Source organism: Lissotriton helveticus, chromosome 6, assembly GCF_964261635.1.
Source record: "Lissotriton helveticus chromosome 6, aLisHel1.1, whole genome shotgun sequence".
NCBI lineage: Eukaryota > Metazoa > Chordata > Amphibia > Caudata > Salamandridae > Lissotriton > Lissotriton helveticus.
In genome coordinates, this window is record NC_136067.1 from 1,791,359,141 (window position 1) to 1,791,386,572 (window position 27,432).

The 27,432-nt window shown below is 40.4% G+C and overlaps 1 protein-coding gene across 2 annotated transcripts in view; it reads left to right on the forward strand.

Moving 5' to 3' along the window:
- The window catches only part of ABCG5 (ATP binding cassette subfamily G member 5), a 170,366-nt gene that overhangs the window by 37,946 nt on the left and 104,988 nt on the right, over window positions 1-27,432 (forward strand). For both annotated transcript variants that reach the window (XM_078649685.1, XM_078649686.1), the window contains exons 5-7: window positions 4,015-4,147; window positions 9,490-9,629; window positions 25,997-26,126. In XM_078649685.1, the coding sequence (XP_078505811.1) occupies window positions 4,015-4,147; window positions 9,490-9,629; window positions 25,997-26,126 (403 nt within the window). The remainder of the gene's footprint in view (window positions 1-4,014; window positions 4,148-9,489; window positions 9,630-25,996; window positions 26,127-27,432) is intronic.

Here is a 27,432-nt window from a genome sequence, read left to right on the forward strand (position 1 = left end):
TGCTGTCCGCAGTGTAGATCTTAGGCTGGACTGCATCATCTGTAATCACAATTGAAATAAAAGATGAAACATGTATGGAATACATTGTCGAAATATGTATGTTTCAGGGACATTATAGTTCAAATTGTGACCTGTGCTGTCCGCAGTGTAGACTGCCATTGAGTGTGCCTTTGCACTTGCAGTATGACTTTTATTTTTCAACTAAATCTATTACTGATATAAAAGAAGTTCTTGAAGGAAGCATACTAAAGGGATATTGTATAGGGTTTGATAGATGTTTTTCTTAGTTTGGTATTGTACTCTGCAAATAATGAATCAACAGTCTATTTAATTGTGAGCTCTGATGACCATAGTGTAGGCAGGAGGCAGCAGTTAGCAAGAGCCCACAGCCACGTGGCGTAGAGTAGAGCTGCACAGTATTGTTGTTTTAACGTGTGTGCAGTCAGCAATGATATTTGGTGCACTGAGTTAGTGGCACCTGAAACAACAAGATTCTGTGGAGCCTGCGATGATGCGTGGTCCGGGCAGGCCGTATTGATAGTAATGTTTTTTGTCTTGTGAATTCTGCCTTAATAAGGCCACGTAGTTTTGATTTTTGGTGCACTGAGTTAGTAGTACCTTTGGTGCTTAGCGTGTACGTACCCTGTGATGATGTGTGGTCCGAGCAGGCCGCACTGGGAGCAATGTTTTTTGCCTAGTGAATTCCGCCTTAACAAGGCCACGTGGAGATGACTTGTGGTGTAGTGAGTTAGTGGTACCTGAAGAATTTAGCGTGTGCACACCCTGCGATGATTTGTGGTTCAGGCGGGTCACCCTGGTGCATTGTCTCTTGCCTACTGGAATGCGTCATGTGCAATCGCCATTCCACCTGAATCGTGAGCCCCCACAATGTAGATCGAAGGCAGTAGTCAGCACAGACATTGATGAATGTTTTTTGTTGCATCCTTTGACAAAATCTCAGGACATACAGTACAATTGTCTCTGCCTTAAATAAATCAAGGCTAAATTCAATGCTGTCTGTAGTGTAGATCCAAAGCTGAATTCAAGTTGTGAACCCTGCTGTCCTCACTGTTGATCGAAGGCAATAGTCAGCACAGACATCAAGAAATTCTTTTTGTCGTATCCTTTAACAAAATCTGAGAACATAGAGTACAATTATCTCTGCCTTAAATAAATCAAGGCTGAATTTCATGATGTCCGTAGTGTAGATCCAAAGCTGAATTCAAGTTGTGAAGCCTGCTGCCAACACTGTAGATCGAAGGCAGTAGTCAGCACAGATATCGACAAATGATTTTTGTCACTTATTTTAACAAAATCTGAACACATACAGTACAATTGTCTCTGCATTAAATAAATCAAGGCTGAATTCCCTACTGTCTGTAGTGTAGATGCAAAGCTGATTTCAAGTTGTGAACCCTGCTGTCCGCAGTGTAGCAGTGTAAATCGAAGGCAGTAGTCGACACAAACATCGAGGAATGCTTTTTCTCACATACTTTACCAAAATCTGAGGACAACAGAGTACAATTGTCTCTACCTTAAATAAATCAAGACTGAATTCAATGTTGTCTGTAGTGCTGATGCAAAACTGGTATCAAGTTGTAAACTCTGCTGACCGCAGTGTACATCGAAAGCAGTAGTCAGCACAGACATTGAAGAATGTTTTTTGTCACATCCATTAACACAATCTGAGGACTTTGAGTACAATTGTCTCTGTCTTAAATAAATCAAGGCTGAATTTCATGCTGTCCATAGTGTAAATCCAAAGCTGAATTCAAGTTGTGAACCCTGCTGTCCGCACTGTAAATCGAAGGCAGTAGTCAGCAGAGATATCGACGGAGAACTTTTGTCACTTATTTTAACAAAGTCTGCGGTCATAGAGTACAATTGTCTTTGCCTTACATATATCAAGGCTAACTTCAATGCTGTCCGTAGTGTAGATCCAAAGCGGAATTCGAGTTGTGAACACTGCTGTCCGCAGTGTAGATCGAAGGCAGTAGTGGATACAGACATAAGTCTGTGGTGCTGTGAGCTGGGTTCAGAGGGGCCTGTGACGAGGAGGCCCATGGTAATGGGGGCAAACATGTGACAGAGTGAGGACCTTCACTGTAGCCAATTTTGTCTCCAAAACAGAAATTCAGGTCTCCAATGAATCAAAAGTGAGTTTCTTCTCAGTACAGGTCTTCTCCGAAGGAAGGTCTAAGAAGAGTGTTTGATATGGGTGGGGTTCTTCAATAGTTAGAATAATAAGTGTTATAAACCAATCAGCTCTCTTTGTTTTGGTCACATGGGATCCGTGTTGGGTGCGTACACGCAGCACGCACCCAGCGTGACTTCGCGAAATTGCATTTAAAAGTAATATGTTTATTAAAACGAAAACAATATTATTATTATGTTATTTTTTTGATTAGTTTAAATAACTTCTTGCCTTAATATTTATATTAAATATATATATATATATATATATATATATATCTTTTGGGACATCGAAAAAGAAGACGCGCGCCCACCCCGTTGAGCACGTAGATGACATCATGCGTAAACGCGCAAGCGTCGCATAGCGTTATATGTATATGTCCCGTACGCACTTGAAGTCGTGTACAGGTCGCATACCAATCACGCAGTGAAATACGCACGCATCGCACACCCTACATGAATCCTAAAATGGTGGCTATGTTCCGCGCGGTAATTGAGCAAGGTGCGCTTTGGGTGCACGACTCCCCCCAAAAAAATTGAAAAAATAAAAAATTAAGAAAATATTATAAATAAATGACAAAATATATAAAAAATAACAATTTAATTTTTTTTTATTAAAAAAAATATATTAAAAATGTGTAATGTAATTTAAAAAATGTATTAAAGCAATATAAAAAAAATATAATAATACATTTGAAAATTATCATTGAAAAAACCTTTGAAATTCACTGAAAAAACCATAGGTTTCAGGCCTGTTATAGTTAGTAATTAGCATTTAAAAAACCTTAGAAATTCACTGAAAAAACCATAGGTTTCAGGAGTGTTATAGTTAGCTAGACATTTCACTCGTACAAAACAATTGAAATTCCTCCGTTATAGTTAGTTGTACTAACAGTAACTCTCGCGCCCGCAATCCACTGCTGATGATGTCACATATTACATAATTCACGACATGGTCTGAGGGACAAAACTAATTTGTATTTGTCCATAATGGCCCAGTTAGGTAAAGAACAATGTATTAAAATGAGATTGTTTCTAACATTCCCATCACAAAAAATATAAGTTTACAGATCCACTGCATTATGCCTGTAACAACTACAGGTAAGGCACGCTTAGAAGACAAAGCCTTTTCAGTTTTAGCATTCATGTAGTGGAAGTCATTACCTTTTCATTCACAGACCCAGCTCCCTCTTATATTTTTCAGAAAACATATAAAAACCTATCTGTACACTTTGCAATTAGCTTTGCTTACTTTTAATGGGCTAGGAACAGCACTTGTCCTATAACACAAAGAAATGTGTGTTTACAGATTTACGACATACCATAGCCAGATTTCTTTCTTCGTCTTTAATCCCAAGGCTTGAGGTAAGTGCTAATTGAACATCCTTGGGAACCTTATCATACAGTCTACCTTATTCGTCACTCTTTTCAGCATAGTATAGGGTTGTGCATCACAATTATGATGCCAAGAATATCAATCTGCAAACATATTGTCATGTTAGTATACACCATGTATAGCACAATATAGATTTGCTATTAACTTCTCATCTACTTACATCAATGGTATAATGGTAGGCGATATTCTGAAGTACATATTAAAAATTCAATATTGCACAGTACACTTTATATGGTGGAGACAATTTATTTGGTGGATTCCACATTTAGGGCTTCCTTCAGAAAACAGAGGAATGTCCATTACCTCCAAATACTGATATTGCATTCATTATCCAGTCACCAAAGGACTACAAATGCATGAATTAAAGTTTCCCCCTTTTGATTATGTCACTTTAAGAACTTACAAAAAGCCCATTGTCCTTGCAGGTGGAGTCTGTTATGGCAGAGCTGAGCCTCACCCATGTTGCCAAAAATGTTATTGGAGGGCGAGTCATCAATGGAATTTCCAGTGGAGAGCGCCGTCGTGTGTCTATTGCAGCCCAACTGCTACAAGATCCCAGTGAGTTCCATTTCACTTCAACAGATAAAGAAATAATATTTTACCATTCTAAGCTTATTTTGATCAGTGCCTTGGGCCAGACATACAAAATGTGAAGGTAGAGGTTTTGTGTCACTATAAACATTATTTAGAAACAAAACAGTTTGAAAATGGCAAATGGAAATTGCATTTTTGCTATCTTGAGAAATACTGGCAACTTTAACTTTATTCTACAAAGTATATGCAGAATATGCATCAGTTGTCCTAAAATAACCGCTTTATTTGTAATGTTAATAAGGGGAATACTATTAGGCAGGAGGATTTTGTGGGATGCAGCCAATTTCAATTTCAAGTTGACATTATTATTTTTTTTTTAACTTCTGCATTTTCATCACCATCATCCTTTCTAATATTGAAACATTTCCCTATATACAGAGCATACAATAACTATAAAATAACTCAGAATAAGATATAAAATAAGCAAGCAGTGAAAATAACCCAGCACAGCATTATACACATTGAAAACAACCAACCACTTGGACATAGTGATGTCATGAGTGCAGGAGTGAGTTCTGTATCCTTGATAGAAGTTTGAGATGCCACGTCAATCTAGCTTTGAGTGAAGAATGTATTATTAGAACACTAGGGACTAAATTAAGATTTTAAGTAGTATTTTGTATCTAACTTTCTTAAGGAAGGTATACTGACAATTTATTGGGTTATTGGCATGCAGAGTACTATAGATCATCTCTATCATTTTAACTTAGTCAAAAACCTCATTGTTATCCAGTGCTGACCATGTTGACTGGGAAGATTAAAATCACGGTGTGGCCTGTCACCTGAAACATGGTCAGGCCCATCTCCATACAAGGATTGTATTAGTCTCTAAGGGGCATATTACCAAGCAGGGCGATAGGTAATTATCGCCGCTTTAGCGGCCGTATTCGGCCGCTAAGCGGCGATAATTCTATCGCTCTATTAGCAAGCTGTTGCTAACAGCAGTTAGCGACAGCTTAAGGCGATAGCGAGCGGTTTGGGTCCCGCTTTGCATGTCAGCGATATTTATCGCTAATGACATGCAAAGTGGGTGAACCCAACCTGTTAGCGACTGAAAGCAGTCGCTAACGTCGCTATCGCCTATTAGCAAGGCAGGCGTAGTGATGGAAATATTCCCGCTATCTCCAAAAACTAACGCCTGCTCTGACCACTTCTTAGCCATGTTATCCAATGGGAGGTGGATAACATGGCTAAGAGCATTTTATCGCTAATGCGTGAATATCGCTGTATTCTCAGCGATATTCATGCTATCGCCGGAAAATGTATCGATTTGGAGATAAACGTTGCTAATAGCACGTTATCTCAGCGATAATTTCCGGCGATGCTTAGCGATAACAAATTTGTTGCTAAACCTAGTTAGAGATAAATATCGCTAATCGTTGGTAATATGCCCCTGTGTCCTTTGATGGATTGATCATAAGATCATCAAGGCTGATATCGGAGGTCTCTGATTCCAGTGCAATTATACTACATGCTTGAATAAAATTATGTTCTTCAATAGGTGCTTGTGTATTTGTGGTTCCACTTACAAAATTGGAAGATAACCAGTCCTTGATGTCTAAATGAAACCGCAATGTTCTCATCTTTGAAGGTTGTTTCATCTATCCATCACACACCTAGTAATTCTCTTATACCGTGAGAGGCATAAAAAAGCACGAGAATCTGAAGTGAAGAGTCCATACCGCTGCTGTGATATGATGTTCCTCTGGTGGACATACCAAAGGTACCCTCATGTTTGGAAGAAGTCCTGGAGAATACTCCAAGGTGGAACACCCTTCTACCTTGGACCTGGGTGAAATATCCCAGTAAGCCAGAGAGATGTATTCTGAGCTATAAGTACTTAAAATATATGGAAGGATGCAATCTAGCTGTAACGTGATGTAAAAGGTACTATTCGTATTAGATTGCCTTTGGATGAGAGAATTCACATATACTAAGACAAAGACATCACAAATTGCCTCCAGTAAATTATTCCAGACTACTGTTTCTAAAACAATGCCCCATTCACATTCCATCCTTTCAGAGTTTGCAATGGTGAACAGGCAAAATAAACCAACAGAACAAGTGGGCCGGGTGCTTCTGTCACCCTACTGGCAAACATTGGAGTCAGTATTCAGCTGTCTGCACATCATCTTTACTTTCAAATTCTGTAAAAATGTTGGGTACCTGTCAAAGTTCATTGTGCACTACCCGTCCATCAGTTTGTGTTACTGCTTCACTTATACTGTCTTTGATATTCTATGGAACATTCCCTGCTTCTCGGTTGCTTTACAAAATAGAATCCTTTCCTGCACTGGCAGACAAAAGCAACAGTTCTCAAGATGCAACTGTGGCAAAAGCATGCTGAATTTAGCCTTTCTCAGTGTTTGAAATATTGAATACAAGGAGAGGACAAACAACTATACACCAAGACATTAGACAGAATCTTTGGAATGGTGGTAGAAAGGCCAAAGAATCAGTGGCTGAGCTTGGGTAGTTTGGGCACAGGGCTATTTTGGTAGAGGTATGCTAGAAAATGAAGAGCTCCAAGAAATGGAAACAAATAGAAAACATTTGACACAAGAATTAGATAGAAAGCAAAAAGAAGCATTTTATAAGAGAAAATAATGAAAGAGAAATGAAGCAGATGTAAGTGGTAAAAACAGAGACAGAGGGAAACCATTAAAAGGTATTTTGGAAAGTAGCAGTTTGACTGAGGGTAGTTCATATAATAGAAAGAATGGATCTATGGCGTTACAAGGCATGCTTTTACCACGCATGCTGTTACAACGCGGTTTTTACAACGCAAACCTTTACAACGCATAGTGCTTTGGGGTGCTGGATAGTGAATAGTTTAATTTACTATTCCAACTCCAGTCCCCGTGGACACTAGGGAAGGTGTTGGATAGTAAATTAAATCTATTCCCTATCCTAGAGCGTCCCCCAGCGCAATGCGTTGTAATGGTTTTTGTTGTAAAACCTGCGTTGTAAAAGCACTGCGTTGTAAAAGTTTTGTTGTAAAGGATGTTTCCCAGAAATAATTATTATCCTAAGTGCTTAAGAAGGAATATTGCAAGCCAATTCAGAGTTGAGTTGAGTGAGTGATCAGATCAGAAAAATGAAGAAGATCCGCAAGAAAAACAGACATCGGGCATCAAGAAATACACCATACTGGAACAGTTACCTGGAAAACAGTGAAGAAGGTTAATAATCCCAAAAATAGGAGTGCACCCTTCCTACCTACGTAGTGAAATCGGTGTACATTATCCCTTGAACTCATGCAGAACCCCTGCCCTGCGAAAGACTCCACCCAGCGGAGGGTCAAAATGCGTTAACCTAGAATCACAAGGAATACACACATGACATTTTCAGTATTTGGGAGTGGAATTAATCCCCACTGTAGATAGACACTACTCCATGAGATTAATGACTGGGGGCTGTGCCCCTTCTACATTTGACACAACAGGAAACTAAACCCAAGCAGATCCTAAGAATACATAAGGACAACATGTGCCATAAGAAGAACTGATAAAGAACTGCTTGACTAAATATTTAGGGGCCCACTCATACTCTAATGTTTGACACTATATCAATGATGTAATCACTTTAGTGTATTTGCACTTACACTGTCACTGGTGTTTCACACAATAAATCTTGACTATTAAACATAAGAAAATCATTTTTTGCCACAATAAAAAACTTCAAAATATATACATTTTACCCATGTTTCTCTTTGTTTTACATTTACTCATCTCAGAAAATGTATAATTCCATTATTTGTCTATATTTAATCAGCTGGACTTCTGTTGATAATAAAATACAGTGAACGTTACGAACTTGACGCAGACAGCAACTTTCCATACCTTCATGTCTTCAAATGTCCACCCATGCTGCAAAGACACACGCAGAGAATGTGCAGCCAACCGGAGGGCGTATTCCTCATATGTTTTTTCAAGTGAGAAATTACATCCTTCTGAAAAAGTTACAGTGCCTCGCAGCTTCCAAGTTGGTATGTTTTTTTCAAGTGCGAAAAAACATCCTTCTGAAAAAGTTACAGTGCCTCACAGCTCCCAAGTTGGTTCTGTGAACCAGGAACATAGTGGCAAATACGAAATTAACACAGTGAGACCCTTTAACCAATCAGCTAAATTGTAGTCAGAACTCATTTATCTAGCATAACAAAATACTGCAAACATTTTTCCTGAACCTTCCACAATCATGGGGCGGTTCCAGTGAGAAGCAGACAGGACTACTGATCTCTTGATACATTGGGGCAGATTTACAACCCCCTTGCGACACTTTTGCGTCATTTTTAACATGGATATATTGACACAAAAGTGGTGCAAGGGGCTTGTAAATCTGCCCCATTGTATCTTGGAAGGAGCTGACGATCTCAAACTTTAGTTTTCAATATTCTCCCGACTAGAGCCGGGAATGTAATAATTTTAGGGTGCACACTAGGTAAGAGTTTTATCCGTACTTATTACATCTTAAACGTGCTATATGTAAATATCTTGAAAATCCAGCATGCAACTGGTCACCTGGACGTACGTTATACATCTCTGGAATAGAAAGTCATGGGGGGCAGTTTCAGGTACATGGTGCCTTTGCTATAGGAAGTTTGGGAGGGTAGTCACCTGGGTAGAGTGTCATTGCTTTCATTGCACGCCTGAGTTTCTGTTTGCAAAATGTCAGGAATGGCTGTGATCAGTGTAAAAATAAAAAAAGAAATTCTAGTGTTTTGCATTCCTGTCAAACTACCAATGAGATAAAGAAAATGTGAACATGTTAGTGCATCCACTGATATAGCATGGCCCTTCCTTCAATTAACAGTTGAACCCTGCAACAGCCACTGAAGCAGGAGGGGCTTGATGATAAGTTGTGTATGCTATGTTACGTTGTGATATCATTATTTGTGTAGCACATTGCTAATGTCTCTATAGCCTCACAATGCTTCCTGAGTATGAACATCCTTTCTGTGCTGTCTGTGATTTCTCATTGGCTGACCTCATGGTAATCTGCTGTCATTGCGTTTGGTCAGTGAGGATCTTTCCAGTGTACTGCATGTGTTTTAGGTTGAGATAATATACATGTAGGTAAAGCTTATATTGATGCAAATGCTGCCACTACAAAGGCTGTTGATGATAAGTACAGATTTAAGCAATCATCTGTCCTATCAGATATCATGATAACAAAATGAAATGCTGCACCAGGTTCACGGACTCACCTTGTCCCCAACTCTGTGGAAATGTTTTGTACAACTAGGCATATCTCTACTTAATGATCACATCTGTAAATAGCTCAACAGATACTATTTGTGCTTGCAGAAGTTATTTTGCTTGATGAACCTACAACGGGTTTGGACTCCATGACTGCGAACCATATTGTCCGTCTGCTATCTGACATTGCACGGAATGATAGAATAGTGATCATTTCCATCCACCAGCCACGTTCAGAACTTTTTACGGTAAGAATGTTTGCAAAAAGATCCCAGATGCAGACAGAAATATAAACATGAAAGATGCAATGAGAGACAATAGGGTCTAGTTTTTCACTTTTCAGTTTTGGAATCCAGATATCTGTGTTTGTGATAATTGTGTATGTGAAGAATTTTTGATCTTCAACGAAAGCCTTATTTTGTCAACAGTAATTACTTGTTGGAATGTATGTTAGCTCATGTCACATTTAAAATAGTGTGACACCATTGCAACCAAGCTTTTGTCAAACATGAAACACCTTAGTCAACATCAAGAATTTGTAGGAGTGGAAAAAATGAGGAAAGAAACTCATACAATAAATTAGAGAATGGTTACAAAAACTGGGCAAAGAATGTACGAGAACCAAATGCAAAGGCCTAATTCACCAATGAAGAGCTCGCCTTGGTGAGTACAGGCGGTTTCATACAAGAGACCGGGGTCTAGACTGACAACCGAGCTTTCAAATTGCACAATATTGGAGTTTGTAATCAATGCTTCTATTAAAGGCTTGAGTTAGACAAGATATCTATTATAGTGTCATTATTGACTCACAGATTTATTAATGAGGTTGTACTATGCTATAGTACCTGGATGTTGAAGACCTCCAGCCCTTTCCACTTCACTGAGGTCAATACAGCAAAACCTGAGGAGGTAGCTCGGTTGCTGGAATATGACCCTATAATAAACTCCACCTTATCATCTGGGGTATCCCTAAGCACATGTCTTTTAGGGCACTTGTGATGTAGATTGGTGACACTTTTCACTAAGCAAGTGCTCCACCTATATAAATGTCCATAGGATGTGATGGGACAAAAACAGTGCTAATGACCTCTCCACCTATCATCAATAGATATGGTTGCAATGATAGTGTAAAATGTATCAAAGAAACCTAGGCAACCCCTTTTGCAGTGAGTGTATAATGCAACACGAAACTACCACTATTTATAACCCTTCTCACTAGCATCGGCATGTACCTCAAGTTTTGCCAGAACCTCTAACAAAATTGCCTTGAAGCAATTAAATTATGCAATGTGCACTGCACAAACAAAATTAGTATAAAAAATACTGTGTGTGCATCTACATCACATTTCCCTCCAATTCAATATTATTCAATCCTTGTATTTCTCAACAGTGTCTCTTATCATCACCAAACATGTTTCACCCCTTTTGGATTGTAAACTTTTCCCAGATTCATCTATACTGAGTAAATTTTCTTGCATGCCAACCCCAATTTATCAATATTTTGCACTAGAATGTGAACTCCATCACATTATCTCCCTCTTTCATTCCCAGTGGTTTCATACTTTGTCCCCTCTCCTCTCTGTTCCTCAATAGGGTGTCCTTGCCTTCTGTGCAACTAATTTACCTTTCAGTGACCCACTTTTGTGTGCTTCCCTCTTCCTTGGTTCTCCTCACCTATATTTGCGCACTTGCTGAATTGTGTGATAGTAATTCTGTCCCTCTTTGTGGCAGTGTTTGGCGATGGTAGCAATATCAACTTCACCCTGGAAGCAGACAGCTTTCTGGGCCCCGAAATACAGAGCAAATATATACGGGCATCATGAACAGGAGAAGCACTTCTTCATGGAATTGAGGAGTCTAGGAAATTGCTCATAGATGTGAAGGAGTCAATCTTGATAGCATTTGAAAGAATGACCCAGATCATTCCAGTGGTTCCTCTCACTGCAAAATTAGGAAGGGGACCAAATTGGGGTGAACCTAAAAAAGGAACACATTTCACTTCAATAGAGGGCTGGGGCATTTGGCCTAAGAGTATACCCTGAGTTTTTGTAGAGGAAGCATCACAGTCAATGTGTAGTGTACTGAGCTATTCAGATCCATTCATGGACATGGGGTCAAATGGAGGATTCAGCCTCTAGGCCCCGAAAGAGGAAATTGTTTAGAATGAAGGAAATCTTGAAGCGCACGTTTATATCAGTCAGCCTGGTTTTGACCAGAGGTGCCCATATAGTCCGTGTCCTTGTTTATCACAAGAGGCAAAGACACACTGTGATAATTACTCAGAACCTTCTTAATGGTCATTTTCAGACTGTGGATGCTAAGGACACCCTCAGAAGCACTAGTCATTCTCTCAATCGATATTCTGATATTTTTAATGCTTCACTATAGACAGTCATTGTCCGCAAGATGAAGGTATTAAACGAATAATGCCTGAGGGCAGTGGCGGCTGGTGACATTTGAAAGTGGTGAGCCGTAAATACTGCACTGTGGCGAGAGAGCGCAGCGAGTGAGGCCGAACCACCTATGGGGAGGTCCTCCCACGAGAACATTTTGAAAAAAGTGGGAAATGGTGCATTCTCAAGCACATTTGAGAAAGAGGTGGCTTGGCGAATACATCTCTGGGAGTAGCCAGTCTGCAAGTCTCATTGAGGGGATGAAGAAATATGATCATATCACCCCCATCCTGATTGAATTCTATTAGCTCCCCTTGATGGTCCTCTACAGTATCAAAACCAGCTGCATACTTTATGAAAATTGCAAATGATGCAGTTGTTGTTCATGAAGTAGTTCAGCAAAGCCATCATGACTTGCTGCAGCACAACTTTTATCGTGACAGGCAGAGCACAGTTATCTAAAAATAAAGGCTGTTTTAGGTCAGATGTGAAAGGGGTAGTAGTGATGTTCAGAGTGCCTCAATAGTGCAGTCAAGCTCATTCTATGTTAGATTAGTGCACCCTTTTCTCTCTCTCTACATCTTGCCCATATGTATATCTTATCTTCATAAGACTCCTTTCACTGACTCCGTAATGCACTTCCCTACATCTCCTTCACTTCACAAACATACAACACACCGACACACCTGTAAGTACTGCATTTACATTTACTTCTGCATTCTCAATATTTTGCCAACTTCCTTCACACAAAATTGCACGGAATCACAATTGCAACTGGAATAAGTTACCATTGCTCTGCTTGCTAGCAGGGAGGCCAAGGACTGGATGACTAAGCAAGTATTCTGAACACCTTTTTGACCCAATAGACACCATGAAATATTCGCACTGCCTTCACGGCTTCACCTTTTGCTTCAGAGCTCTCAATGGTGGCACTTCAAGTGATCTATGCATCTTATAAAAACATGTCGGAAATTCGGAATCGTTTTTCCTAAAAAGTGTTTGTTTTTTTTTAAATCAGAAGGTAAAACAAAATTAAGCTGAACATTTGTTTGTTCACTACTCTAACAAATGGCAGCGGAAGGTTCGTGCTCCACCCCACAGCAGCTCCCATGTGCAAACACCTCACAAATCAGGCCGGAGTCATTGTTGATTGATTTCTTCTTTGCCTCTGATCAGCATGTTTATTAGTGCAGATTAGAAGAGCGTCTGAATGAATATTTCATTCTCCTTTGAGCGGCACTCATCGCCTTGATCTGGGGGGGTACTTCAAAGGCAGGTTGTTCTACCCAGTCACACCTCCTGCAGAGCAATGTATGCTAGAAAATAATTCACACGCACTGCCTAATAGCCGGCAGTAATAGCCAGACAGGCAAATGCGTGGCCAAAGGTTGGCTGCAAAAAAACTCTGTTGCAGCAAAACCGTACCAACGAACAAACACACAGTGGCTCTCATCAGGATATGAACAGTTTGGAAACAGAAGTCTACGATATATACAGTGTATATATATATAATATACAATTATTTCACACAGCACTGCACTGGCACAGACAGAACACCAAAATAGAGAGCTCTCAGTTAACATGGGCCCACTGATCCACTGATTGCAACACGCTTCCTTGCATGTCGCCTGTCTTTTCCTGCTGTGTCCCCTGCGCTCTCTCCTGCCTGTCCCACCCTCTCATGTCTTTTCGTGTTTTGTCCCCTGCGCCCTCTCCTGCCTGTCCAACCTCTCTCCTGTCTTTCCCTGTCTTGTCCACTCTCTCTCTCCTGCCTGCCCCCTCTCCCCTGTTTTGTCCACCCTCTCTCTCCTGCCTGTCCTCCCTCTCTCCTGTCTTGCCCCTCTCCTGTTTGCCACGCTTTCTCTTGTCTTTCCCTGTTCTGTCCCCTTCTCCCTGTCTTGTCCCGCGCTCTCCGGTCTCACCCTGTCTTCCCGGTCCCTTCTCCCTCCTTGCCTCTGCCTCCTCTCTCCCCTCAGGCTCGCGGGTCCCTCCTGCCCTCGGAGGATGAGCTCCTGGTCGCTCTGCACTTTCTTGCTGCTCTTGGAGATGGTGAGATCGGGACCCCGGAAGCAGTTGGAGCCCTCTCAGTCTTGGGGAACTTAAAAGGTGTGTGCCCCGCCCCCCTCCCCACCCTCCAACAACACACTGCCCCGGCCCCCACCACATTCCTCTTGAGAATGCAGGGACTCTCGGAGCGCGCCCCGCCTCAAATTAAACCCGCTATGTTACGTATTTGCCGCAAAATTATTTAATTGCTAATCCTGGAAGTGACAGCAAAAGGAGGGTGTCGGAGAGTGAGGCCCCCAGTACGACCAGAGAGTTAGAAAGCATTAGCAGCAAATACTTCCGACTTTACAACGGGCACGTCTGGCCTCCCCTTGCCCTTGTACAGGTCAGGAAATCGGCGATTTCACCTCCCGGTAAAGCGATATCTGTCTTTGTTTAATTGTAGAAACAAACATGACCATTATGCATGCTTATGGCTTGAGAACAGGTAAGGGGTTTCAAAAATCATATTCTGAATTCCTTGATATGAATGAAATCCAACAATGAAATTCCATAGGGACGAAGTTCTTTCGTAGCTTGCCATTCGACCCTGTGACGTTCAGCAGTTTCACTGACTCAGCAGTGCCCCGACTGAAACAGTGCATGCCAGTGTGCACATCACACCAGAGTCACTGCTGTGCTTCTCCGGTGATTCTCCAACTTTCAAGTGGGGATGCTCTTGTTGGTTAATTATCAACACTGACTCTAGTTCACCAAAATGCCGGGGGTAGCTAGAGTAAATTGAAGGTGTCTTTGAACACCAATGACATTACCAGGTTGTTCATTTGCCCTTCTCCCATTCTCTCACTGCCTCTTTTTTATGTTGAGGGGATAAGGCGAGAGCAAGGAGTGGAAATTACAGAGGGATCTTGGTCCAACTGATAACCTTAGGTTGCTTATTGTTTTCTTAGCGGTCATGAAGGTAATAGTAGAAACAAAAAGCACGCAAGGCACTTACTGCTTGTTTCCGGTGGCACTGACAACAATACCCCAATCTCTTGACTCATGAATGCAGGAAGAAACCAGTGTGCTTTCTGTTCCGGTTACTGTCTTCGTGGCACCTGAGAACATTGCCAATGGTTCCAGTAGCACAAAAAGGCAAGTCAGCAGAAACAGCTAATATACCTACCAGCCTCTAATGATGTGTATGCGAGTTAAATGTTGCACGCTCTTGGAGTCAGTGCCACTATAAACATAAGACAATGAAGCAGGCCTGGTGCCCAGAACTGCCTTTATTCTTACGACCATCCATCATTATACATGCACAGCGCCCCGTTACCAGCCAAATCAACTAATTCCAATGACGTAATACTGTATGTCATATTGCTTCGAGGCGGACTTAAGTGAATCCCTTTTAACCACCCAGGACTGCAGAGTTAAGAAACCAGTTTTGCATTTAGAATAAGACTAAAGTATGTGGCTAAGGGCTAATGAAGCACGACAGAGCCGCAGATGAGTCCTTCGAACAGGCCGCCGATGCTGAACAAAAGACCCGACCTTCCGTGGCGCGCTCAACTGCAGAGATAGACATGTCCAGGAGTGTTGCGCAGGGGACGACGGCAAGGGTAATAATATAAAGAAAACCGTACCTTCCTCCGGACCTCGGCTCCGCTCCTTCTCCACACCCCGGGCCGAATCACACGCCGTGCCGCCGCCTCAGAGACTCGAGTGTAGTGTTCCATCATCAGTTGTTTGAAATGCGCCCAGTCTGCGCGGTGGAGTCTCAGCCAATCCTGGCGCAGCATTAGCAGCACCACTGCGCCAGGATTGGCTAAGAGCAGGGTTACGTCTTGCCCTTACGAGACCCCGGGGGCCCGGGTCCCTTGCCCTCTGACTCGCTGTTGGGGAGGGAGGGAAAGGTACTGTAACATGAGCGCATGCGCGGGCAAGTAGAAAAATCGAGTAGCCAGACATTGACATGCGCAGACTGCAGCTGCGCTGTTTCTGCAGACTGCTTGCTGTACTGTGTCTGTGCTGTCAATCACTGCCACAGCCCCGCCCCCACACCTTCCGCGATGTCAGCCAGCCAGCCTTGTCCCGGTAATTATTGAGCTAGGGTTGCCGGCCGCAGAGAAGTTTCGTGTGCGCTACTTACACTCACATTATAATATATGTACATCCATCCTGCCTCAGCGTGACGGTCGTCCATGGCTAGTGGGGCAATGCCCCAACGCCCCTAATGGACGCACCGCCACTACCTGAGGGGCAGAATCCTTGTACGTTTGTGAACTAGCACTTTGGGCACAAACCTTGCTTTGCTTTAGGCACAAGATATGAAATCTATCCATTCACTTGATAGGCACTTTAGTGATCCTTCCATTACTACTTTTGTGTTATGCTCAATTCATTGATTATTTTATCCATGTAAATAGGATGTCTACTGCATAGGGAGTAGCTTGAAGGGGCACACCAATAACCTTTTTTGTTTTCATTCCTGGTACATTTTAAATGGTTGTCTTCCCTTCTTTTTTTGACACCTGTTTTGCTGATTTTATAACAGTGCAAAACGCACCCGAAGATAAAGGGCCTCTGTAGATGTGGATGTGGATTTAGGTGGTAATAGGACAGCGCTTGGTTAGCCCTCTTCATTTTGTTAAGGGAACTTGGTTTCCCAATAACAGCGCTGTTACTAGCTCTTGTATTGAGAAAATTATTGTACAGCCCTCAGCTCCTGTGAGAATGGTGTCAGAAAGTCTGCATTTTTTGGCATGTTTCTTGTACAAGTTTATCATGTAAACTGGTGCTCCTGGACAACAATAAACCAGCAATTTTCATCAATGTCCAGGGGGAAAACGCCTAACACCTGCTTATCATTAGTTATGTTTATTTATGGCAGACTCGCGCTTTTGGTCTCCGTCTTCAGAGCAAAACATAACTGTGATAGGTCCACAATATCACCATGACATGACTGACTCACTGTCACAGTTTCTTCCCCATCAGGAATTCCACCATCAGGGCAGAAGACTCTTTAGAGAAATATGCCTTGCAAAAGGGTAGGCTTCTCACAACTAGGCTGGCCTCCAAATGATAAATCAGGCCTCCAGTCCAATTAACCTGACACATTCTGACTTTTTAATGAGCTGTCTTAATCCTTTCTATTTTATTTTATTTAAAGACACAGTAGGTCACAATACAGTATAGCATTCAGAATTTCAAAAGTATTTGCTGCAGATTAACCTTATGAGATTTGGAAGGAGAAAAGTTGATTCCCCTTATTCTAAATTATGTCTGTGTGATTGAAAACAAACACAAGGTAATCAGTAAGGCTTGTGGCAGGGTGGCCCTAGCCCCAAGATGTGATGAAAACCTTAGCTCTCTAATTTTTAATCAGTGCAGCTAAGAGCAGTTTTTCTCGAACAACAAACATATTCAAACAGATTCCAAAATGTCTACATTTGATGATGGATATATGACCAATTTCATATTTGACCAGTCAGTCCCGAATACTAACGAATTCTTACCTGCCCAATCTAGGAATGAGATGCAGTCACCTATGACAACAAGCCTGTAGAAGAATCCTTAAACAGTGTGCATAAAGTGAAAGAAAAGAAAGGTCATAAATGGTAATCCAGTTTGGCATGGAGGTGTAGCCAATTCATGAAACTGAATCATTTTAGCCAGTGCTGCGCCTTGTCTCCACAGAACAAAGAATGGTCTCGGCTGCACAGTTGAAAGACACATCAGAATGGCTTTATTCTTCTTGGAGAGAAAATTGTAGTTTATGTTGAAGTTTTTTTCATTTGGAAGAAGATTTTCATTTTAGGAATGCTTATTCAATGTGTAAGATTATCCTGAATTCTCTATGGGATTTGGAGTACAAGGAATCAAATCAGACATAACTTTACTGATCGTACAGCGCAGAAAAATAATTGTGGTTGGGAAATATTTTTACATTGGCTCGTTTTCTTGGTCCATTATTATCAGAGGATTTTGTTTAAAAGGCCTCACTTACTATTTGCTCAGTATCTAAAATGCTGTCCATGTTTATATTTTCATTGTATTTCCTAATTCTGATTTTTTACCGTGCGATTTTTAAAGTCATTTTTTACCATTGCTTTTCATCTGAGATATTTGTAAATAATATGTTTTCAGTGATTTAAGGTGTTCGTTTTTCCACTATTTTTTTTAATTCATAAACAATGTAGTTATGTTTCAGTTTTCTCCTGATCTTTTGATGCAATCCTTTTTAATCAATATGTTTGCTGATAGTTTTTTAGTATTTTTGAAGTTTCATTATTTTAGAAAGCAACATCTTTTTACCATTTCATATTTATTGTTAACATTTACATTTTTACTACAGCTTTTGAATCTTCTAACAATTTGAATTATTTTATGTTTAATTGTTCTTACTTCATTTTCTCTATTAAGTGCATCTGGTATGCAATTTAAAAGTAGTTTACATCTTGTTGCTGAATGTGGACACTACCAGCGCACACTGTCTTTGAGCTATGATTGTCAATCTCTCTGTCCAAATATCCAAAGGTGAGCAATGGATCCCCTCAAGGAAACCAGTGAAGTTATATGGATTGAACAGTGGACCATATCCCAAAAGCACTACTTACGGACAGTTTTCTAGCTGAAATAGATCAAAAGCCACTTAGAATTTTGAATATGGATCTCAAGGCAACTCCTCATTCTTTATAAAAATGTATTTTTTCCACTGAAATGACAGTCTCTCCCTAATGGTATTAACTACCTTGATGGATTGATAGTGGAGGTGCTTTCTTTTACAGCAGGAATATTTAAAGGAGGACAAAAGAGGGATTCCTGGTCATGAAATTGTTTTTTGTATGTGTTTCCAATTCACGTTTATACCACAAACATCTTTTAAATCTATTTTTAAGTTCAGTATGTAACGGTGTCTTGCAGGCTACAGCACAGTTTCCTGGGTGGAACGGAAGGGGCGCTTTCAGAAGCCCTCAGTGAACTGAAAGAGTGAACTGTAACTGTTATGCATAGAATAGAAAATGTGCACCATATATAACAAGAAATGCGTCCAATTAGAATGTATGTCAATACTTCGCATACCATTACTACGCATGATTTTAGTGCGATGTTTTTACTTAGCATAAACCATTACTTCGCAAGTTTTAACTGCATGCATTTATAACGCAAATCCTTATACATTTACAATGGTTTATGCTAATTATAAACATCGCCCTAAAATTATGCTTACACTACACTATGTTACACTACCTTACATTACTTAAACACCACTACACTACACTACCCTAAACCCTAATACACTATCCCCTACACGACCTCCCCCCTTCCTGGACCCTACACTCTAACACTACACTTCACGACCCCCCAACACTACCCTAAACCCTAAAACACTACCCCCTGCACGACCCTCACCCCTCCCTCAGTCCTCTCCCTACACTACAACACTGCACTGCATGACACCCCAATACTACCCAAAATCCTAAAACACTACCCTACCCTAGACAAACACCACAACACTACCGTTAACCCTAAAACACTACCCCCAGCACGACCCTGCCCCTACCCCCAGTCCGATCCCTACACTGAAACATTACCCTGCATGACCCCCGACACTACCCTAAACCCTAAAACACTACCCCCTGCACGACCCTCACCCTTCCCTCATTCCTCTCCCTACACTACAACACTGCACTGCATGACACCCCAATACTACCCAAAACCCTAAAACACTACCCTACCCTAGACAACCACCACAACACTACTGTCAACCCTAAAACACTACCCCCAGCACGACCCTGCCCCTACCCCCAGTCCGATCCCTACACTGAAACACTACCCTACCGACACTACCCCAATCCCTAAAACACTACCCTACACTACACAAACACCACATCACTACTCCCCAACACTACCCTTCATGACCCCCGACACTACCCTGAACTCAAATACACTACTCTACACAAACACAACACTACAACCTAAAAGACTACCCACACACAACCCCAAAAACCTACACTTGCCTCTATCTTCTCCGCTGTTTCCCTCTTCTCTGGCTTCCAGCGGCTTCCAACGACATCAGATCTGCACGTCGTTGTTTGGAAACGGAAGCGCCTTCCAAACAACGATGTGGATAGCGCATACCATTACAACACATGTGTTGTAATAATGCTTGAGATGTAACATCTTGCGTACTAAGGGTACGCGTTGTAACTTCGCAAGAGTAGTAACGCTTGCGAAGGAATGGTATGCGCACTAGCAGTCGCGCACTAAAGGTAGTTTACCATCCAAATAGCTTTTCTTTGAGGGCAATGTTTTTACACAAGCTATTTTATTTCTGGAGTGGAAAGATAGTATTGCTTCCATGCAATACAAAATATTTAATTGCTGATGTTACAAATTGGATCTCTAGTTGGCAGATCTACACCCTGTCCAAGTCAAGACAACAATCTTAGTCAGGGTAAGTCAGATACACAACATAAATGAACCTGTGCTCACCCTCAGGTAGCATGGCACAGAGCAGTCAGGCTTAAATTAAGAGGCAATAAGTAAAGTATTTGTGCAACACTTTAATTACAGTAACACTGTGAAAACACCACAAAAAGACTCCACACCATATCTGAGTACAACAAGACCAAAACAATAACAATCCAATAAGTAGAAGTTGAGATACTATTTTTTAATGCTTAAATTAAAAAAATAGTGCTTAGAAGTCAATAGCTCTAAATTGCTACTTGAAGTTGTGCTAGCCCGGGGTCTAATCTAAAGTTCCAGGCCGACCGCAATGGAGGGCATGCTGTATACAAGACCCACGCAGGACCTGCTGAATAGGTACCTTTGTATGGAGTAAGCGTCGACGTCGGAGACTTGATACGTCAATTCCAATTCATGCAGTTGGGTTGCTGTGTTGAAGTCGAGCCTCGCAATCAGTATCAAAGGATTGGCGCTGTATCGAAGTCAAGCCTCGCAGCCGTGTCTTCAGATCAGCGCAGTATTGTTGACTAACTTTGCAGTCTGGATTCACGTTGTCGTCGAATCAGCACTACTTTGGCGTCAGAGGGCACTGCTTTGGTTCCGATCAGCAGAATGGGGTCACTGTGTCGAGTTTTGCAGAAAGCAGCTTTTTGCAGAAAGCAGCTGCAGAACCCACTTATGAGGTCCGAGACTGGAGCTGGCACATCAGAGAAGGGTAGGAGAACAGGAGGCAACCCTACAAGCCCTTTAAGAAACTTGGGTTTAAGGTTGTAGAGACCAGGCCCAGTCCTTCTCACTGATGTTCAGAAAAAATATATTAAAAAAAATATCGTCACACATAAATATCGTGTGAAAGAATTTTGCTGCCAAGAAAATCGATTTTAAGGTAAGTAATATTGATTTTAACAATATCAAAATCATTAATAAAGTTTTCAAAAATACCATTGCTAAGAATATCGTTTTAATGATTTTTATATATTTTAGTGTGTATTTAAATTGTATAAGTTATAAAATGTTTTTTAATATAGTTGTTAGTAGTTTTGATTGGGGCCTTTATTTTGATGTCGGTCAGAAAGCCAGTTTCCATGCAACATGGAATGGTTACATTCCGAACGCCGAATGACAATGTTGTCGGTCAGAGTTTAAACTGGAGAGGGAGAGGCTATTAGAAAGCGACTTTGGGGGCCCCTAGCTGGGCCCCCCTGGCCCTTTGGTTGTGGCCCTGGGGCCTGAAAATCCCTGTACGGTGTGGCAGGCACCATCAGGTGCCTGCCACACGATGCAGTGATTTACACAAACTCCCATTTCTCTAGGGGAGCTTGTGCTGCGGGCGGTTTCCCCCAACCGTACAAGCTACCATAGAGAAATGGGAGTTTCCAACAGTGCCATGTGCGATCGCATCAAAATCAGGTGTGTGGAACCATCGACCTATGGTCGGGTGGCTCTCACACAGAAAAGGTGTCGGTCGGAGGCAACTCCGACCAACATCGAAATGAGGCCCTTTCGTGTATTTTATTTTTCATGTTTAGTTCCGTAGCAGGTTGTGGTGTTCAGAGGTGTTAGAGTGGGAAGTACATTAATTATAACTACTTAATACTCTATTTTGTAATTAATATTATTATTTAATTGATAAATATTTATTAATTGTATAATTAATTTTATTTTTTTAATTAACTTTGAGGTGTGGGTTGTGTGTTTTGTAGGGGTTTCGGTTGGGAAGTAAATTATTTATAATTAATCAATAAATAGTTTTTAATTAACATTAATTATTTAATTGATAATTAAATAGGATAATCTTATAACGATTTTTGTAAATTATGTTTCTGTTTTTGTGTTTTTTATGGTTATAGGTTAGGAAGTAAATTAATTAAAATTAATTAAAAACAAATTGTTAATTTATATTAACAATTCAACTGACAATTAATTATGTAAATGTGTAATACATTAATTTTTGTTTTGTGAATGTTATTATTTTATATGTGTAAAGTGTGTGTAGGAAATTAACCATAATAATTCATTATTGATGTTATTTTTAACCTTGGGCGTAGTATGCGTAGTGGGGCTACGCGAAGCTATGCAAAGTGGGCGAGAAACTACGCCCGCCTATGCACTTCGCGAGAAATGCGCATGCGCGGCGGCCGCGCATGCGAATTGGTTATCAAGACGGCGGCGTGAACGAGCAGAGGGAGCCCCGGGACGCAGCGGATAAGGTAAGTGCCTTTTATTTATTTTTATTTGCTCATATACTAAAATTAGGTATGTTCGGGAGGGCGGGAGGGAGGCGGGCAACTTCGCTACGCCCACAGAGTGGGCGTAGTGTTGCCTGCTACGCCTACTTTGCAAAGGGCGAAGTAGGCAACACTACGCCCACTTTGTGGGCGTAGCGAAGTCCTTTGCCCAGGGTTAGTTATTTTATTATAATTATTGAAATGATAAATAATCATGTAAAATACGTAATTCATATATTCTTTATGTTATATATTAGATGTGAGTTGTGGCATTTTGTTAGGATTCAAGGGAGTGAAGTTAATTAAGTGTGATTCATTTTTTATAGTTAATTATTAATAATATTTTTTTGAATTGACAGTTAATTATGAAAATGATGCAAATATTATTGTTATATTTATTTATTAAGTGTGCGTTGATGGTTTTGTATGGATTACGGGTGGGGAGGTATTTAAATATAATTATTTTAGTAATAATTAATTATTATTGATAATTTAATAACTATTTAATTATGTAACATGTGTAACTTATTATACCATTTAAAGATTTCTTTTTAGATATGTGTTGTGTACTTTGGAGAAATATAGGGTATAAAGTTCTTTATGAAAATGTTCCATTTAAAAATAGTTCATTAATGTTTCATAAATAAGTTATTTATTATTGTGTGTGTTGATTTTATTGGCCTTTTAAAATGTAAATACCATTGTATTTATTGATTATATTAATTTGAGAATATAGTTTTGTATTTTAATTATAATAATATTTGTAGTTATTTATTATAGGCATTAAACTGCAGTTTCAGGTACTATTCTCAAATAAGTATCGGTAATGTTTTACATAGCAAATCTGTAGAACAGCCTATTGACATAGCATAGCATGGACAACGTTTGGCCGATTTTTCAATGAACTACAATGACTAGCATTCATCTTATAAAAGGGTCTCTTTTGTGTCACCTATCTTCATGGCAGACATATGGACCTACTATTAACTCGATATATTTTATACATTCTGTAGTTGGTGTGTATTGTCACCAATGAATTGTCTTACAGTTAGAAACAAACAAGTCACCTATAACTAATGGCTGGTTAGCATCATATAGCCCAAACCATTCCGTCGACACTGTAATTCTTTGAACCAGTTAAAAAGTACTCTGTGACAAAACCAACTTATGTGGTCCGCAGAACTTGCTTTAAAACATTGTATCACTGGCCATTTCTTTCCATTCCCCTTTCCTCCACCGTATCCAAAGTCACCATTGTGTATTTCACACTTGCACGAATATTACTGAGCACTAAAACGTTACCTTCTTCACATATGATGCACCGACATATACTGATTACAGCCGTGTAAATTTTGAAATTTGGGTATTTATAAATGAAATCAATTTATAAAAGTACTTTGATATACCCTAGGAGGTTTGAATTTGCAATTCTTTTTGGTTGGATTAACTAGTTTGAAAATGAATAAATTGCTGAATAGTCAGAATAATTTGAAGGAATAAGACAAACACGACAGAACCATTTGTATACTTCACAACAAAGCAGAGCAGGTAGCAAAGTGGCAGTCCCTCCTGCAGCACAGCCATCAGCAGCCAACTGGCCAATGCAGCAAAGCAGTTAGCAAAGTGGCAGTCCCTCCTGCAGCACAGTAGCTCTTCTTACAGGCAGAAGGTCCTTGATTTCAGCAAAGTACTGATCTGGTGGTATCAGGGGTTCAGTACTTATATCCAAATGTGCCTTTGTAGTGGGGGAGGCTTTAAAAATGCCTTTGAAAATCACAAGGTCCCTGCCTTTCCTGCCCTGGCTCCAGACTCACTACAGGGGGTTTGCCAGCTCTTTTTGTGGGCACAGGCACAGCCGTATTTAGGTGCAAGTATCAGCTTCTTCCTACCAATCTACCTCAGGAAGGCCCATCGAACTGGTGATCAGCCATCAGGATGCAAATATCACACCACAGCTCCTTTTGTGCGTCTGTCTAGAGGCATTGCACACAGCCCAGCTGTCATCCATCCCAGACGTGTATTCAGAGGCAGGAAGAAGCACAGAATGGATAAAATAGGAAAACGCTAACCTTCTAAAAGTTGTAAACACAAAACAACAATAGGTGGCTGTGTGATTCAAAACGTTTTTACTTTTTCGTGAAGGTCATTTCACTCAATAGACATGACGTCTATATCTTTTATACTTTTGATTCAGTCACATTTCAAGCTTACAATTTCTTTACAATGAAAGGGGAATATACCAGCAAGTAATTCTCAAAAAACATAGATTTAGGCATGACAACAATACAAGAAATAATACAGAGAAAAGCATAAAGTATTCAATGTTCACCAGTCCTGCAATTGAAGGGTGAGAGCGATAAATTTACAACTGATTTACAATTGTTTTACGGGTTTTACATTGTGTGGCTTTGAGTGGCCTCATGAATGTTGAGTAAGGCAATGCAACGCAAATCGCTGCGTTGCCTTACACTGCTCAAGGGAGGCATTCCGTGAGCGTTGTGGTGGGTGTTCCCATGCAACTCACATGGGTTTTAACCCAAGGACTTGTAAACCTGGGAATGGGTCAAAATGTTACGCCTTCCCAGGGCAGGCGTAACAAGAAGATATATGTGTATCTCTCCTCTTTTTTTCCTCTTTCAATGTGTGCTACATTTTTTAGCACACATAGAAGGAGAAAAACACCTCTATGTTGTTAGGAGCAACAATGTTTATTTTGGCAATACTATGTTTCTTTTGTACATTGTTTCTTTTGCTTAACTACCTTACTTGTAAAGTGCTCTGATACCCGCAAGGGTCATGTTCGCGCTATAATAAACCTTTAAAATAAAATAAAATAAATGGATTGTTTTCTTGCAGGTAACTGCCCTTCCTGCACAAAAACAATCCTGCCTACAACACAGGCACCCTGCGTGCTGGCGCTACGCTGCCAAAACGCACCAGAGCAGGGGAAAGGACAGGAATGCACCCTACTGGTTGCATAAGGTGCATTCCTGCCCTTTCACTTTGATGAAGGGTGCACCACTATTCTCATATATTTGCCCCGAAGTATACTTAGATGTTATTCAAGGACAAATTTTAATAGCACCTTTTCATATTCTGCATGGGCAGGCATTCTTGTTTCTCTATTGTTGATGTATTGTTCATTTAGAGTTTTTATATTCTTTTTAACCTTTTAGCAGGTGATTAACCTATTTTATTGCCTAGAATGGCATGCTTGCTTAGCCTCAGAATAGCTGGATTTGCAATGATAACAACAATTAATTCAAGCCTAGGGGGTACTAGGCAACCCCAGACAAATTGCATTGAATCCTTACGCTGTAGGAGCCCTCTTCATAGCAAGGAGTTATAGGTTGTTTCTTTGGTTATATTATTGTATAGAACTTCGCACATTTATACTTGAAATGGCAAATGTTTTATGTATGTTTTATTTCATGTGCTTTTATGGCTTACAGCCGAAATAAAGTTTAAAGTAAGTAAGATTGTTCATCATTTTCTCTAATCACTAATTCTTGTATATTTTTGTTTCAAAAGATCTTTGATAAAATCGCTATCATGAGCTGCGGAGAGCTCATTTTCTGTGGCGGACATCAAGAAATGATAGACTTCTTCAGTGGCTGCCACTACGAATGTCCCCAACACTCTAACCCATTTGATTTTTTTGGTATGTTTTCCACCTAGTCAAATTAATTTGCACGCGCTATTTTCTTTTTCACAAATAAATACTGTTCTTGTGAAAACTTTGATATTCAAATTGATGTGAAATGTAGCGGAAGTTAGTGTTGTCTTAATGATAGTGTTTAATTAAGGGAATTCAAATCCTTAGTTAAATAGAAAGGTTCACTTTAGAATATTGCAGCACCACCATAAGTTGATATAGCCAATGTTAATGATCCATCTGTCATCTTTTACGTACAATCTGGGGTTGACAGAGCAGCCCATATTGACAGGCCTTTAGGGTTGGACGTATTTGTTCAATAAAGGTGAATTCAACACATCATGTGCATTGCTTATAGTTGTATTTAAAGTTTTACGATATTAGTGGCCCTTAAAATTTTATGATGTAAACAGCTTTCACATTTTTCAATGTTTTATCATGTATGTTTTATTGTTGTTATTTATATTCGTGGCACAACAAGCTTTTTAAAAAAAATTATAATAGGATTTTCTTCAGTTAGAGTCCATTGGACCACCCTAACTTCTGTTTCACTCTTTTCCTCACAGTTACTCAAATCTTGCAGGCCAATTGCAACGCGATAAAACCTTAAAAAGAAACCCATCAACTTTAAAGTTAACACCAGTGTACAAAAAAGCGTAGTAATTGAACTGGGGTACACCAAGTGGTTGATGCAATTTAGAGCTAAATATGTAACCACTGCCACCATTGCAAAGGCTTACTTTCCATTTCAAAGGGTGTTATGGTTGTGGCAATCAATAGTAAACTTTTATTCTCAACCATGCAATCCCCCTGGGCACAGTTTGGACCCCGCAAGGGATAGGTGATTGGAGTTATGGAGAAAGAAACACAAAAGAATACTATCTCTGGAGGAGTTTATGCAGCGTTCCATACTTTGGGGTGGCATTTGTCACAATACTGTGTCTCTCTTCCAGATATAGTATTCCAACAGAGAGATAAACTAACAGTGGCCAAATGAATCAGTAGACAACACCAGGCATGGTACACGTACGTGGAGAAAACCAAAAGAACAAGACATTGAGGACAAATCAAATGGCGAAAGCATGTGGTAAAAACAAGGCGATTTGTTTGTCCCCAACTCTGGGAACGATTCAGAAAAGGGGGTGGTGATGGACAGAGCATCTGAATTAAGCAGAAACTCCTACCCAGTCAAAAGATCAGGGCTTGATCCATCACCGTTTTTTAGCTCACTGCACCATCCCAGTTCAGAACCTGGCTACATGCAAATTAGTCTGTCCCTGGCCCAGTGCATCATGGGAACAGGGCAGACCAA